Below are 15,456 nucleotides of genomic sequence, written 5' to 3'. Positions count from 1 at the left end.
ATATATAGTAATTAGTTATTCCTCCACTGTATGCCTTTCGAATAACCGAACTGTTTAAGACTTATGTTTTTAATTGCTAACGAAGGGTATTATTCCTACTGAATAATTGTACAATATACGAACATCTTTACACGCATTTCAAGTACTCACATTCTGTACAAAAATTTATAACTACTAAGTAATAAACAAATTTCGGCAATGAGTTAATTAAACTTATGGTTCATTTCATGTTTATTTCTTTCATAGAGTAATTAGCTGAATTTGTAGATAGGCATTTTTTTAAATCTGTATACAGTAGTGTAGAAATTTAAAGTTCGACTATCAATTGGTATCGAGTCGTTCGAATCTTCTATATGACAATGTTAAATGAAAACAATGATGGTTCAAGCAGTTCTGAAGATGAAATATCAAAAGCTGCATTAAGAGAAGCGACGGATCACCAATTTCTGAAGGTCACCTATTTTTCCAATGAAAAATTTCAAAACTCAGACGTTTCTACGAAAACAGATGAACACAGTAAGTATCATAACCTCATTTTTGTTTCTATTTCACGTTTGTTTCTTATTATCACAGGAACTTGTAATAATTGGCAACAAATTTTTCTTTCTTCTTTTTAGATGATTCATTAGAAAATAATAATGTAAAAAATCCCGTGTCATTAAGAAAAGATTTGGAGGAGAAAAAGACATTTTCTAATTTTGGTGTGAGTCCGACATTCCAGAATTATGTTGCAAAAAAGCTGGACGAAATTATAGAGAAGTATGTAATTAATTTTACAAAGAAATATTCAACTCCAGATGAATTATTTACAATATAAATAGAATGTACGTATCTTTCATATATACCAAGAAAAATTTTCTTTCAGATCTATTAAAGTAAAGAAGAAAAACATAAACAGTATTATAAATGAAAAAAAAGAAAAGGACAACATTTATGGCATAAAGTTACTCAATTCTTCTGTACAGTTTTTAACAACTGAAGAAAAAAGTGAAAAGCCTCAAAAGAAAAGGAAAATTAAAGCGACTATAGATGAGAAAACAAATTTCTCAAAATGTAAAATAGTAGCTGTAGATCCTGAACGAATATTATCAAAAATAGATACTGAAGCTTGGACAAGTAAGAGGAAAGAACCTGAATTCAATTACAAGAAACTGAAAAATGGTACTCTAGTTGAAAAAACCTAGTTACAGGTTAGGTTTAATTTAACTTAAATTAATTTGTAATGTATATAAATAAATAATTTTATGTATGAGTTTTATAATTTGAAAATATATTTTCTTTACTTCTTACTATATATATTTTATAACGTAATTAAACATTATTTTTTATCACTATATCGTGTTACATACTTATACACAATACATTTAAATGCGTCATGCCGCGGCGTAAACATTTCACGCATTCGAAATTTATGAATTAATGAATTGATATCAACATTAGTAGATTAAGTAATTAGAATTTTTAATGAATCTACAGAAAAATCATGGATATTCAAGAAACGTGCACCACAGATACAGATAATGTCTGCGAATTGTACGTATCATATTCTTAACCTCAAACTGTGTTTACAAGCAATATTTGACGGTGTTTTGTTGCATAAATACCTTATAACATATAATCGATTTATGTAAACCCAAGTCCAATCTATTTTCTAAATTATTTTTGTCAATTATTCTTTTAGGGAATTTCTTCATATTTATATAAAAATTTCTTTTAATAAACAATAAATAATTGTTCTTGATCTTTATTAATTTGAAAGAATTAATACATAAAAAATATCTTCTTTTTAAAACTTTATTTCTTGATTTTTAGGTGTAATACACGACCTCCTAAATATACTTGTCCACGATGTGAGATAAGATATTGCAGCTCTGATTGCTATAAGTCAGAAGCTCATTCAGAATGTTCAGAAAGTTTCTATAAGCAATGTGTAATAGATGAAATAAAGTCTCAAGGAAAAGATACAGAAGGTAGAAAGAAAATGCTAGAAATTCTCAAAAGGGTACATGAGGAAGATTTAAAAAATATGGAAGCATTGGAAAGTGATGATGAGATTGATAATGACGAATTAGAAGAACAGCTAGATTCGGATGATGAAGAAGATGTGAGCTAAATTCATATTGATATTTTTTAAAAATACAACTTTCCTTGTGTTTTCATTTAAACTAATGTCTTTTTTAGATACCAGATTTAGAAAGAAGACTTAATAATATAAATTTAGATAATGCAGATGAAGTATGGTCTGTATTAACAGATGATGAAAAGCAAGAATTTGAAGCTCTCGTAAAAAATGGTGATATAGAAAAACTTCTACCTCAATGGATTCCTTGGTGGACCTATCATACTAAAAAAAAATTAGTTCAAGATATGGATCAAAAAGATGAGCAATCATTGCAACTCCCTCCTTTAGTAGATGTTCCAATATTTAATGCATTGAAAGTAATTTTCAGAATAAATATATGTATATACTTCATTAAATATAATCTGAGTGCAGAAAACTTCAAATATTTTCTTAATTACAGAAAGCTTCCCCAAATGTTGAATTTAATGTGATAAATGTAATCTATGCGTATGCATACATAGCAAACTATTATAATGGTGACTATTTAAACTGTCCGATGGAATCTACAATTGTTTTTCTTGATCTTAGTGATAATATGAAACTCAATACAGTTTTTGAAAATCCAGAATCAGCAATCGCTTCCACTGTTCACAACATTATTAATGTAAGTATTATAACATTTAATATTTAAAATATTACAAGTAATGAAAACATTAAAATATTTGCTTATTGTTTTCAGTGTAACTGGTTACCTCAAGATGAACAAACTTTATTAGTTTTCAAGGAAGCTGGGAATCAAATAATACAGGGACCCGACGAGAAGAATGAATATCTTTATATTGCTGTTGCACTCTCAGAAATACATAGATTACTAACAATGACAATAGAAGAGATATCAAAAAATAAAAATAAAATTGGAGATAAAGAATTTGTCAAAAAGTTTGTCCAACGATATAATGTAGATAGTATAGATTTATCGAAGAAACAACTTCTTTTACATTGCAAAAAGTTGGAATACTACATATCATGGACTAAACATCGTCATATAAATACTTGCACATAAAGATATGGAACAGATATAAATTTAAGGATTTATAATCAGTTATAAAATGTTCTTGAATAAACATATATATATTTTTTTTCTATATTTTTGTCATTGCTACCATATTGTTTTTCATAATTTGAAACTGTTAAATTTTTAATAAATCCACTCACCTAATCCTCTTCTATCTCCTCTTCGTAAATATCTCCTAAATCCTTCCCAACGTGCTTCTTCAATTTTTTACACTTAACATGACAACACAAGATTTGCAAACACAAAACTTAAAAATTTTTTTATTCATTTACCGGCACGTCACTAATGCTAAAGACAAAAAATTCAAACTGTAATTTAGAGAAACAGAATCGATATATCGACTTTTAGATTATTATCGATTTATGAGCAAATGATATACTACGTATAAAGTTGCAAATTTGTTTTAATATTTGGGACGCGAATTTTAAATATAACGAATTTTTTAAGTTTTAGCTTATGTCATTATAATTTATTCTTAATGTCACTATTATATGCTATTTACTTATAATATATACCACTTATCTTTTATTTAACAAAAATTATCTATGTGATATTATTTAATTGTGTATGATAAAAAGATGGTATTAAAGTAACAAATTTTACTTTGAAACTAACTAAAAATTGTTTCATTTACTATAAAGTTTAAATAAAATTAAGTAAAATAAAATAAACTTAAGTTCAAAAGTTTAAAAGATCCAAAGAATACAACATTTATTATTAATAACGAAAATTTATTTTTTTACATGAAAATTCACAAGAAATTATTAATAAATTACATAAACATGTAATGTGAATACATATAATGTATGTCGTTACATAAAACATCACATACATGTTCACTTTTTACTCAAGTTAGTTATATTTTCTATCGATTGTATAAAAAAAATAAATTATTGATGGTGAAAATTCGACATTCATTTGCAAATCTTTAGAAACAGGAACAATTTTAAACTTGCGCAAATTTAAATATCGAATCCAAGATCGATAGGTCGAATGTAGCGAAAGGCGGTCTGTCAGTGAGACAAGCAGACAAGCAGACGATATTTACAGAAATCATACGATAAGTAGACAGTGGGCAAAATGGTGGCGGACGAGAAATTATTTTTCTCGAAGGCCGTCCAACATTTAGCTAGATGTTTAGCAGCGATTAAACCTACACCATGGGAAAAGGTTCGTTAATTATTGGATATTATACATTAACATGATATTTATGTATCGATAAAAAACTTGACATTTAATTAGAATTAGGTTAATTTGAAGGACGTGTCAGCTGATATCCTGATAATATGTCATCTAATGATATAATTCGAAGGACAATGTACTAGTCAACTCATGCATTAATGATACGTTTGCATTTGATCATTAACGTCATTATGCTATTAAATAAATGATTTCTGACATATGTTTCAGATATAATTCACTGTTTAAGGAATTGTTTCTGTAGACACAACTTTGCAAATAAAAGATTGCACAATATGTATATTTTAATTTATTGATAGATCTTCATCTTTTATTTCGATTAATTTATTAAATTTTATTTTAGTTATTAATTTGTGAATCAATGTATGACATAGAATATATAACTAAGAAAATATGACATTAACAATTGTACTAACTAGATATAAAACATTTTCATTAACTATGCATTATTTTGTATCAAATTTTTATGTAACTAATCTTTATATATCTGCATTTAATTTTAAATAAAGTAATGCTTTTTATTATAATGTATATTACACGAGTATTTATTATACCTTTCTTAGATTAATTATTGATTTTACTTCAAATTAAATTGTTTCAAATTGTAATGATAATTAAAAAACATCATCAGATGTAATTAGTATTAAATAAAAGATTCAATTTGCAATGCTTGTGTCTATGAAATTCTGTTTCAAATGATACATTCAATAGTTCTACTAATATTGTGAAAAATTAAATAAAATTTGTTTAACATAGGTCACACAGTTGTTCAAGTTATGCCCACAAGAATCTGCTCAGGGTATATACCGATTGGATCAAAGAGGACAAGATACAACTATTGCATTGGGAATATATTTTCTGGAATCTGGTTTACAACATCGGGATAAGATATTACCATATCTTTTGCGATTACTACGTGGTCTTCCAAAAGCTGTATGGTTGGATGAGGTCAAATGTTTACCTAGTGAACGTATTCCTGTTGCTGAACGTTTTAGTTTCTGCTTAAACACATTACTCAGTGATGTTGCATCTAGATGTGAATCTGTACGCGAAGAAATTATTTCTACTCAGGTGGAAATATTAGCAGTTTTAACAAATCTTATTAGGGGATACAAAGATCAAAATGGGAATAGAGGAATGCAAGCAAAATGTAGGTATTTCTCTCTTATTGTTAACTATATTATATTTAATTTCGTATAATTACGTTTTTCCTTTTTTCCCTTTTTCAGTATCATTATGCAAATGCTTAGTTCCGGTATTAATTGGTTTAGCTCGATCTATGGGTCGCTTTGCTTATACTGATCCACCTCTTTTATGCCGAATTTTTCCGAGACCGGAACCGCCCCTCTCAGTACCAAAAGTAGAAATGCGTTTAACATTGGATAAAAAGCAGCATAGCTTTTCGAACTTTCGACCGATTATTCCACGATCATTAAGTGGTAACTTCAATCCTCATCCGGCTATAGATACTGCACCAAGTCTACTAATCGGGGATCACGAATATTCTTACACCAAACGACCATCGTTACAATCTTACACATCAGTGCCCTATGATCCAGCCACATATTTTTTTACTAGATATGGATCAAGTTTCAATCAGTTTCCTCAAATGAGATGCAATGAAAGTCCTGAAAGGAGAGCTGCTATGCAATTTAATGTGGTACATTTACAAAGTGTACTCGCTTTGGCAAAGAAATTGCTTACTAAAGAAATTTTAATGTTCCTTGATGAGGAAACTCAGCAAGTTAGTTTCATTATTTTATAATAAAGTTTCACCATGCTATCAATTCCATTTAATCATTAATTTTTTATCTAGGTTTACAACTCTGGCCAGGTGCAAATATTTCCTTATCGTACATTTAATGAAACAATGAATCTAGTAATGGTTGCTCTTTTACGGGAACTGTTACAAAATCAACGTGATTTGCCTATTCCTTTTACAAGAGACGTACAAGAGTTCGTGAAAGGTCTCTTTCTATCCGGTCAAACAGAATTACAATCACGTCAACATGATGCAAGCGAACGCGAGGATATGGACACTAATTTTAGAACTGTAAATAGGTTTAAAGTAAACGTTATGGCTAATTCTGCGTGTGTCGATCTTCTTGTTTGGGCAATTGGTGATGAAACTGGTAAGTGACACTATAAATGTACGCTTGAATATAGTTTGAAAAATCACATGTATATAGTTTTAGTAATGTTTTTGTTTTAATAAAATAATTTAAATTCAATTCTTGTGTGTTGGTAGGATTATCTATAGATCATTACGTTATTTTTCCAGTGAGAGACCAGTATGATTTGTCCGCGCTATTCGCAGATATCAGTTCAATGCTGATTGGCGAGGGTATTCGAATTTAGCTTATATTGCATTTCGATTGATTGTCCCATCTTTGATAACATTCAATACTTTTAACTAACGAGTTAAATACTTTCTATTCTGACAGTGCGTTAACGCGGTTCTCCCGTTACCTTCATTGGTCTAATTATTATACCACTAAACGTAATTCTCTTAGCTGATTCTAACTGTTTGATCGACTGTTAATGCAAAAATGAGCAATAAATATTCATAGGCAAGATTATTATCATGGCAAATATACGTACTTCAATGCACTGCTGTTTTAAATCACTGTTATTGAGAAATTAATTTTCATACAGAACTCTTCGTTTTCTGGAAGAATTTCTTAGAATTAACAACATTTGCCCAACTTATGAATAATGCCGTGCATATCTCGGTAAACATTTATGGAATTAAATATTATTTACAGGTGCGGATAGTTTATGTGGTCGTTTAGTTGAAAAGATTAATTCTAATCATGGACCAAAACTGGTGCTGGCGCATATGCCTTTATTAATGGTATGCCTTGAAGGATTAGGAAAATTAGCGCAAAAGTTTCCTAATATAGCGAGTACATCTATATATTATCTTCGGGACTTTCTTGTTGTTCCATCTCCTATACTACTTAAATTACACCGTCAACAAAGTGAAAGAGGTAGCATACAATCATAAATAAATATTACATATGAAATTAATGAGAAAGTTATTCCTTTTAAGGGAAAGATATGCAAGATTCGAAACAAACTACTTCGTCAATACAAACAGCCTTTGAAAAACTACGCGACGCAGCTATTGGCAATCTTTGCATTGCTCTAGAAGCTGCTCATTCTGTAAATCCAGATTGTGTACCAGCATTAGTTGCCAGCGTCTCGAATAGATTATTTGCTGCTGACATATGTGACGGGTACTGCATATATTGTTCACTTTATATATATAAATCAGTTTCCTGAATTTACACCTTAGTTCTTACGATGTCTCAATTATTTATTTCAATACTTTTAGTGAATCCGATGACAGGTCGAATAGCGAATTAATTTCGAAAAACATAGTAATCATGTTGGGGCATGTTGCCGTTGCGTTGAAAGACACCCCAAAGACTATGCGTACAATATTCCCATTTTTTCAGCAATTATTTTGTCGTACTCCGAGTGATCTTGATTTTCTGATCGTGGATCAGTTAGGATGTATGATCATTGCGAAATGCGAATCAAAGGTTCAGTTTAAGATCAATTAGTAATTATTAAGTAAATTGTTAGCGTCTTCACGTACAAATTACAGTATAATATAAATCGCATAAGAATATATTTTGTTTTCAGATTTACGAAGGCATAATGCAAATGTTTTCTATGTCATTGGGCTCAAGTACCGCAACTTATGCTTCGAACGATGATCGTAAACAATATTGTCACGTAGCTAAGGCAGTCACAAATGCTCTTGCAAATATAGCAGCAAATCTTCAAGGTGAATCAGAATTGGACGATTTGCTACTTCACTTGCTTGAACTTTTTGTTCAACTCGGACTAGAGGGTAAACGTTCCAGCGATAAGGCGTCAAATAACGTTTCAGTAACGGTAATTAAAACTGATGATTTGAATAATAATATTAAGAAAGTGAAACTTTACAAAATTTGATTTTAATTGTTATATCTTATATTAGAAAGCAGCAACTAGCGCAGGAAATTTAGGTGTGCTTATTCCTGTAATCGCTATATTAGTAAGGCGACTTCCGCCGATCAGGCATCCATACAAGAGACTCCTAAAACTTTTTAAAGACTTTTGGCTTTATTGTGTCGTAATGGGTTTCGCTGGTGATCAAGCATCAAGATTATGGCCTGCAGAATGGTACGAAGGTGTCAAGGAAATTGCTGTAAAATCACCTTACCTTATTTCGCAAACTAGTGCACGTCTTGAGATGAGAGAATTGCAGTATACTTCAGCTGTACGCAATGATAGTGTTTCATTAAACGAATTACAAGAATTGAGGAGTCAAGTATTAAAATTAAGTACTCGGTACATATTTTTTTACTTTCTTGGAAATATATTTTTTAAAAACAGAGTTGTAAACATTGTCTTTTTTTCACAGAACTAATGATATATCGCAATATGTAACAAAATTGCAATTTGCACAGTGTACATATTTATTATCAGTCTATTGGTTAGAAACTTTGAGGGTAGCAAACAGTCCTGAACCTAGTTTACAACCAATAATGGAATATTTATGCGATACAGATTTGCAAAAAGATAAGAGCGGCATGTGGCAGTGTATATGTTGTGTTGCTGATTCAGTCTTTGTAAAATTCAAAGATGTTATGCAGCGTAAACCAAAAGACGAAAGGCGCGAGAAAGAACTCGAAAATCATGCTCAATTTCTTCTCGTGTATTTTAATCATGTACATAAACAGATTAGGCGGATAGCGGACAAGTATCTTAGTGCACTGGTGGATGCGTTCCCGCACCTTCTATGGAATTGCAAAGTGCTTTGGAGTATGTTGGATATATTACAGGTACAAATTTTCTTTTGTCCTACATCCTTTCTCTTTTATAGTATTACCATACTTAATTAAATTATTATTTATATAGATTTTATCATTCTCGTTACAAATTGATCCAAACGAAGAGACACCAATTTTACGAATACCTGGTACACCATACAGTATAGAACTTACGGATACGCTCGAGGCAAGAGAGGTGTGTATATTGGAATTATGCGAATCAATATACAATACGCAACTCAAATGCTAAATCTAAACTATGTTACACAGATTATTGTGAAAGATTTCACTGCGAGATGTAAAGGTATAGTACAAGAAGCCATGAAGTGGGCGCCTCAAGCCACTAAATCACATTTACAGGAATATGTAAATCAAATTCCGTCTTCTAGATTAAAACACCATTCTGGTTTATGTTTGTCTACGGATTCAGTTCTTGAATTTGTGGACCTTGCTATTCCAACATCGGCCTTACCAAACGTAAAATAATATTCCTAATATTTAATATTTTAAAATACTTTATTATAAAAATAATAAAATGTGCTTGTTATAGACTAATTCGTTAGATAAACGACCACGTGGTCCAAAGGGAGCCAGTTCGTGGCTTCTGTCGATGATGTCTACACGTTCACGATATGCTGGAGAAATAGCAGGAATGCTATCGTTGGCACAAACCGAATCATCTACTTCTGAAATATCTTTTGAAGAAATTAGAAACAAAGTTATTGACTTATTAATTGATGCTGTGTGGATGGCCTGCCGTGCTCGAAATGACGTTAACCATCGTAGCGCTCTTTGGCGTGCTACTGCATTATTAATTTCTATGCCTGGTATGACTTATCAACAATAATTTCGTGAAAATTATTTGATTTTGTTTCATAATCTATAATTAATTATAATATTTTAATTTATTCAGGGACACATAGACGTTTGCTGCATACAGTAGCTTCTTCACAAATTGAATTGTTCACTCCTGCAGCTATGACAACAGCAGTTGAATGCTGGCAGTGGATACTTACCGTACGGCCAGATTTGAAACTGCGTTTTTTACAAGAAATGTTTGTTGCGTGGCAGTATACTGTTGACAAAAGAATGGGTTTGTTCGCACTGGACGAAGAAGAAGTCAGTCCGTTAGCAGTATACGAGGGTTGCAAGTTAGGTTCAAATCCCCCCCAAGTGAAACCTCATGATATTTGGGTTACATTTATCGTAGAATTGATTGAAACTGCTAAATATTGCTGTCAAGAAACGGTTGATATGATTGTCACATTATTACATCGGTCATTACCTATGACTGTTGGTGCTTCTGGCGAAGAGCCTGGAATGAGTCGCCATGTTGCTGCAGTTGGAGTGCGCTTTAAATTGCTTTCTTGTGGACTTCTTCTTCTTCAAGGAGATATTTTACCGAGGTATTATATTATGTGAGAAATTCGATATATATTAATAAATAACCGAACAAATAATAAATTTTGTTTATAGGACATTAAGTAAAAACGTACTACGAGAACGAGTATATTGTAATTGTTTGGATTATTTCTGTCGAGATCGTCAAGTACCAACGCAAGAACTAGAACAATTACACGAGGATTTAGTTACGCTTATACGTTTCTGGCAAGTCAGTAAAATACTCTCAATTAAAAAAGTGCTAATTTTCTCTTAACTTTCTGTTTCATAATGCTTATTTTATCATGTCGTAGGTAATGCACAGTGACAAAAAATATTTGGTAATGACTGGCACCGACAGTGAATTTGAAATGTTAACATCTCATTCGTATTCAACTGGTGCTTTTGGACCTAGTGAAACAATTAGTTCTTTGAGTACGTCCTTTGGTACAACGAACGCTGAATTTTCGAAAACACCGACAAACGTATGGATTAATACAGTTCCAATGTCTACTAGTAGCAATACTTTGGGCAAACGTAGTAATCGTAGCAAGCGTGTTATGAACGCTAACGTGTTTGTAAAAGATTATATAAAAAAAAGAAATTTGATCCTCGAACTGTTGGCAGTCGAAATAGAAATGTTATTGGTAAGTTTAGTTTTATATTTAGTACAATATCCTCTTCATTTTTTTAAACACTATTTAACATTTTGAATTATAGGTTTGGAGAAATCCTAGTGGAAGACAAGAGCTTGCACTTCCAGGTGAATCAAGTATTGCAGAATGGCGTGCTAAGGGAATGAATGATCGGTGGCGAGAATATACGCGACTTGCATGGGAAATTAGTCCTATCCTTGCCATATTTTTACCAGTTCGATTAAAGAATTCTGAAATTATTATCAAAGAAGTATGTGGACTTGTTCGCCTTAAACCTGTGCCGGTTATGCACGTCCCAGAAGCTTTACAATACCTCGTTACGACTGATACATTACTTAACGATGTACCTGAAGTAAGATATTTCTTGAACAATATTAATTTTGAAAGATTTATATAATTACAAATTATGATTTATTAATTCAATATGTTTTAGTTGGTGTATATGTTAACATGGGAGAGAGTATCACCTATTCAAGCACTAGCATACTTCTCTCGTCAATTTCCGCATCATCCAATTTCTGCACAATATGCAGTAGAGGTACTAAGTAGTTATCCAGCAGATGCTGTACTTTTTTATATACCACAACTTGTACAAGCTGTACGCCATGATACCATGGGTTATGTGATAGAATTTATAAAGAAAATCGCTAAACGTTCACAGGTAAGTGTTAAGAATACTAGTCAATTGTTTGATTGTTTACAAATCAAGATCTTTATGGTCATTCTTAATTTGATATAGGTTGTAGCACATCAACTAATTTGGAACATGTACACAAATATGTATGTGGACGAAGATAAACAAATAAAAGATCCAGTTTTGTATGATATATTAGATTCGCTTGTAAAAAGTATTTTAGGATCGTTATCTGGCCCAGCAAAACAATTTTATGAAAGAGAATTTGACTTCTTCGAAAAGATTACAAATATTTCAGGTGATATAAGGCCATATCCTAAAGGTCCTGAACGTAAATCAGCGTGTCTAAAAGCTTTGTCACAAATTAAAGCACAGCCAAGTTGCTACTTGCCATCTAATCCTGAAGCAATGGTAATTGATATTGATTATCAAAGTGGAACTCCTATGCAGAGGTGAGTACTACGATTTACGTTACTTGTTTGGAATACTTTGCATTGTATTGTCATTAATATTTGATTTATTGTTATTATTTATAGTGCCGCAAAAGCACCATTTTTAGCGCGTTTCAAAGTTCGAAAATATGGAATTAACGAATTAGAGAATATTGCATTAGCAGTATCGACTAATGGTAAAGTTGATATCAAAAGAGAACCAGAAAAAGAAACGTGGCAAGCTGCTATTTTTAAAGTCGGAGATGATGTTAGACAAGATATGTTAGCTTTACAAGTGATCAGTATTTTCAAGAATATATTTCAAAAAGTTGGATTAAATTTATTCTTGTTCCCATATAGAGTAGTAGCTACGGCACCCGGGGTAAGGCACCTTACAGTCATAAGAAACAATTTTGATAAATATTATAAAGTATTAATATATATTTCAGTGCGGTGTGATAGAATGTGTACCTAACGCAACTTCACGCGATCAACTTGGTCGCACCACTGATATTGACATGCATCAATATTTTATTACACGTTATGGAGATGAAACGACAAAAGAATTTCAGAACGTACGTCGTAATTTTGTGAAATCAATGGCTGCCTACAGTGTAATCACATATCTTTTACAAATAAAAGATCGCCACAATGGCAACATTATGTTGGACACCGAAGGTCATATCATACATATCGATTTTGGATTTATGTTTGAAAGTTCGCCTGGTGGTAATTTAGGCTTTGAGCCTGATATTAAGCTAACAGATGAAATGGTGCTCGTAATGGGTGGTAAAATGGAGGCCGCACCTTTTCGTTGGTTCATGGAATTATGTGTACAGGCTTTCCTCGCCGTTAGGTAAATTACAAACAAATATTTTTAAAATTTGGAGTTATAAATAGTTTGTTTAACCAAATTTATTTCCTCTTCAAATAATTAATCATTTGCGATATTTTCTTTTTCTCTAGAAATTTCGATCAAATTATAATATTGTTTTACTACATTGTTTTAGACCTTACCAAGAAGCTATTATTTCTCTGGTTTCTCTAATGCTTGATACCGGATTGCCATGCTTCCGTGGACAAACGATAAAACTTTTACGCGGCAGATTCGTGCCGACAGCAACTGATCGCGAAGCGGCGGCCTATATGCTCAATGTAATACGTAACAGCTACCTCAATTTCCGTACGAAAACTTACGACATGATACAGTATTATCAAAATCAAATTCCCTATTAGATTATTATTTCTATGTAACTTTCGTTGACGATTGTTAATTTATAATGGAGGAATTCATTATTTCTGCAAAGATTGTTGAATGAATACACCATGTACTATATTGTTAGATGCAACAGCATTTAATCTGCTGTTTGTACAAACCCCTCAGTGTAAATGTTATTCTTAGACTCACATAAATTTTATGGAAGCATTGAGCTCTGTATGTATGTAACAATAATGTATTATAAAGTGAAAGAAAATTATCTGGTATGCCTGCTATCAAGCAGAAGATATGAGAAACATTCCTCTGTTTATTATTTATATACTGTTACCAGTTAAACATTAAATGGGAGTGTAATTAAACAATCTGTAATTTAATTATATCTTACATTATATCTTATCTTAACTAAAAGTTACACGTAAGACTTCTATTTAAGTTAACTGTATTTATTATATATTACAATCAAAGTATAACTAACATTTATTTTACTGAATTTATTCTTGTCCTAGCAGCTGTTTATTTAATGGATTTAATTTTATTTGAGTCGTATCAACTTTCCTGAAAAAATTACATTCAATGCATGTTAAGTTTCATTAGTACTATAAGAAATTCTATACTAAAATAGTCATAGAAACCATTGCACATTCTATGCAACTAATTGTAAGATATTAATATCTAGCATGTACAATAAATTTTATCTGTTTTATTGTTTAGTTTGTATATATAAAATATTAAAAATATAATCACCCTGCTTCTATCTGGCCTTCTGTATATATCTCAGATGGCGGTTGTACAGAACGTCTGACATCACGAGAGTAATAATATACGTTTGAAATTTTATGATGTGGCCCGCCAGGTACATGCGGGGGTGGTTGTGTACGTGCAGCAATAGCATCTGAGAATCTTAAACTGTCTACGCGCTCTCTCTGTAATGTTCATTTTGCTCTACATCAATCTATCTTTTTACCATGTTACCATACAATGGTTTATAGAGGTATTTGAACACTTTATATAGAATACTTTTATTTATATATGTATTATGTATATTACATAAAACATATTGGTAAAATTTGAAACAAATTTGAAAATACATATAAAAGTGACTAAATATTTATTGCAAACTTAAATATATAATAAGTGTTAAGGCTAGTCCCATTGAATACTGAAGCTCGTTAATATAATAGATAATTGGTTTTTAAAATAAATTTTGTGATTTCTGTGAAATATATATTTGTACTAAATATCTTGTAGTTTCTATCTACATTTTCAGATTTGTTTCAAACTTTTCTAATGTAATCGTGATAATTGAGTCCCATTGTAGTACTAATGAAATTTCAAAATATTTTGTATAACATATAAGTATATTTAGAAAAAATTATTAGAAGTGTCCAAATATTTTTATGAACTATTGTATATAAAATATCTTTCTTGTTATTTCATTTCAAATTTTTAAATAAATACAATATTGACGTAAGTCAACCTTAATTGATTATAATTATTTTGAAATTCATGACAATATTTAGTACATAACCAATAAAATAGATGCAATCTTCAAAAATAAGTAGCATATAAGAGATGTTTTCAATATACACGTTGACTAAAAACAAGTTACATAATATCTAAAAAAATAAACAATATAAAACGTAGATCAAATGCAGATTAAAATATTACTTACACCCCGACAAATAGTTCGAATCCAATCTATAAATGGAATTGTGTTACGAAGGTCTCTCGACATTTTAATTATACTTATTTAACTTTTTATTTGAAATAAATAAATTGCTCCTATTACAAAAAGCACCGTACACAAAATATTCGATACTAAACTTAAACCTGCTTAAATACGCAGTTATCATCTCAATCTCGAAGTTCGATAATTTAGCACAATGTTAACTATCGATAATCGCTATTTTCAGTAAAAGCATTTAAAATTGCTTTAATCTTCTGCACATAAAACTTAAGAAAGAGATTACTTT

General features: G+C 30.9%; 4 protein-coding genes across 5 annotated transcripts; 3 read left to right on the top strand and 1 right to left on the bottom strand.

Annotated features, from left to right (window-relative positions):
- The first annotated feature begins 239 nt into the window (after positions 1 to 239).
- LOC117162107 (uncharacterized) lies at positions 240 to 1,190 on the top strand. Its single transcript, XM_033343958.2, has 3 exons — positions 240 to 516; positions 618 to 759; positions 866 to 1,190. The coding sequence occupies exons 1-3, from the start codon at positions 354 to 356 to the stop codon at positions 1,182 to 1,184; spliced, it is 624 nt and encodes a 207-aa protein (XP_033199849.1). The 5' UTR covers positions 240 to 353; the 3' UTR covers positions 1,185 to 1,190.
- A 157-nt stretch (positions 1,191 to 1,347) lies between these two features.
- LOC117162102 (zinc finger HIT domain-containing protein 2) lies at positions 1,348 to 3,209 on the top strand. The gene is made up of 5 exons (XM_033343949.2): positions 1,348 to 1,533; positions 1,813 to 2,104; positions 2,182 to 2,439; positions 2,523 to 2,726; positions 2,802 to 3,209. Exons 1-5 carry the CDS (start codon positions 1,484 to 1,486, stop codon positions 3,123 to 3,125), a joined length of 1,128 nt encoding a protein of 375 aa, XP_033199840.2. The 5' UTR covers positions 1,348 to 1,483; the 3' UTR covers positions 3,126 to 3,209.
- A 936-nt stretch (positions 3,210 to 4,145) lies between these two features.
- On the top strand, positions 4,146 to 15,292 carry Pi4KIIIalpha (phosphatidylinositol 4-kinase III alpha). Of its 2 annotated transcripts, XM_076623632.1 has the most exons (23): positions 4,146 to 4,307; positions 5,094 to 5,487; positions 5,567 to 6,081; positions 6,154 to 6,469; positions 6,619 to 6,681; positions 7,103 to 7,327; positions 7,390 to 7,576; positions 7,675 to 7,885; positions 7,989 to 8,243; positions 8,329 to 8,681; positions 8,755 to 9,175; positions 9,252 to 9,359; positions 9,434 to 9,640; positions 9,714 to 9,990; positions 10,077 to 10,569; positions 10,640 to 10,775; positions 10,858 to 11,190; positions 11,264 to 11,551; positions 11,633 to 11,860; positions 11,939 to 12,285; positions 12,370 to 12,646; positions 12,714 to 13,120; positions 13,275 to 15,292. In XM_076623632.1, exons 1-23 carry the CDS (start codon positions 4,218 to 4,220, stop codon positions 13,498 to 13,500), a joined length of 6,357 nt encoding a protein of 2,118 aa, XP_076479747.1. In that variant the 5' UTR covers positions 4,146 to 4,217; the 3' UTR covers positions 13,501 to 15,292. The 2 variants fall into 2 exon arrangements, with proteins under 2 accessions (XP_076479747.1, XP_033196507.1); XM_033340616.2 differs by lacking the exon at positions 6,619 to 6,681.
- On the bottom strand, positions 13,906 to 15,298 carry LOC117160135 (NADH dehydrogenase [ubiquinone] 1 alpha subcomplex subunit 7). The gene is made up of 3 exons (XM_033340630.2): positions 15,156 to 15,298; positions 14,228 to 14,406; positions 13,906 to 14,038 (listed from the first exon to the last, which is right to left on the bottom strand). The coding sequence occupies exons 1-3, from the start codon at positions 15,216 to 15,218 to the stop codon at positions 13,975 to 13,977; spliced, it is 306 nt and encodes a 101-aa protein (XP_033196521.1). The 5' UTR covers positions 15,219 to 15,298; the 3' UTR covers positions 13,906 to 13,974.
- Positions 15,299 to 15,456: the final 158 nt, after the last annotated feature.

Source organism: Bombus vancouverensis, chromosome 13 (genome assembly GCF_051014615.1).
Source record: "Bombus vancouverensis nearcticus chromosome 13, iyBomVanc1_principal, whole genome shotgun sequence".
Lineage (NCBI taxonomy): Eukaryota > Metazoa > Arthropoda > Insecta > Hymenoptera > Apidae > Bombus > Bombus vancouverensis.
This window is presented reverse-complemented; position numbering and strand designations above follow the sequence as displayed.

Coding starts and splice junctions, on each gene's coding strand:
- LOC117162107 (XM_033343958.2), top strand. CDS start 354: ATGACAATGTTAAATGAAAACAATGATGGTTCAAGCAGTTCTGAAGAT. Junction 517..617: donor TACGAAAACAGATGAACACA/GTAAGTATCATA, acceptor TCTTCTTTTTAG/ATGATTCATTAGAAAATAAT. Junction 760..865: donor CTGGACGAAATTATAGAGAA/GTATGTAATTAA, acceptor ATTTTCTTTCAG/ATCTATTAAAGTAAAGAAGA.
- LOC117162102 (XM_033343949.2), top strand. CDS start 1,484: ATGGATATTCAAGAAACGTGCACCACAGATACAGATAATGTCTGCGAA. Junction 1,534..1,812: donor ACAGATAATGTCTGCGAATT/GTACGTATCATA, acceptor CTTGATTTTTAG/GTGTAATACACGACCTCCTA. Junction 2,440..2,522: donor CAATATTTAATGCATTGAAA/GTAATTTTCAGA, acceptor TCTTAATTACAG/AAAGCTTCCCCAAATGTTGA.
- Pi4KIIIalpha (XM_076623632.1), top strand. CDS start 4,218: ATGGTGGCGGACGAGAAATTATTTTTCTCGAAGGCCGTCCAACATTTA. Junction 9,360..9,433: donor ATACGCTCGAGGCAAGAGAG/GTGTGTATATTG, acceptor TATGTTACACAG/ATTATTGTGAAAGATTTCAC. Junction 11,861..11,938: donor AAATCGCTAAACGTTCACAG/GTAAGTGTTAAG, acceptor AATTTGATATAG/GTTGTAGCACATCAACTAAT.
- LOC117160135 (XM_033340630.2), bottom strand. CDS start 15,218: ATGTCGAGAGACCTTCGTAACACAATTCCATTTATAGATTGGATTCGA. Junction 14,407..15,155: donor TTCGAACTATTTGTCGGGGT/GTAAGTAATATT, acceptor TGAACATTACAG/AGAGAGCGCGTAGACAGTTT. Junction 14,039..14,227: donor GAAGGCCAGATAGAAGCAGG/GTGATTATATTT, acceptor TAATTTTTTCAG/GAAAGTTGATACGACTCAAA.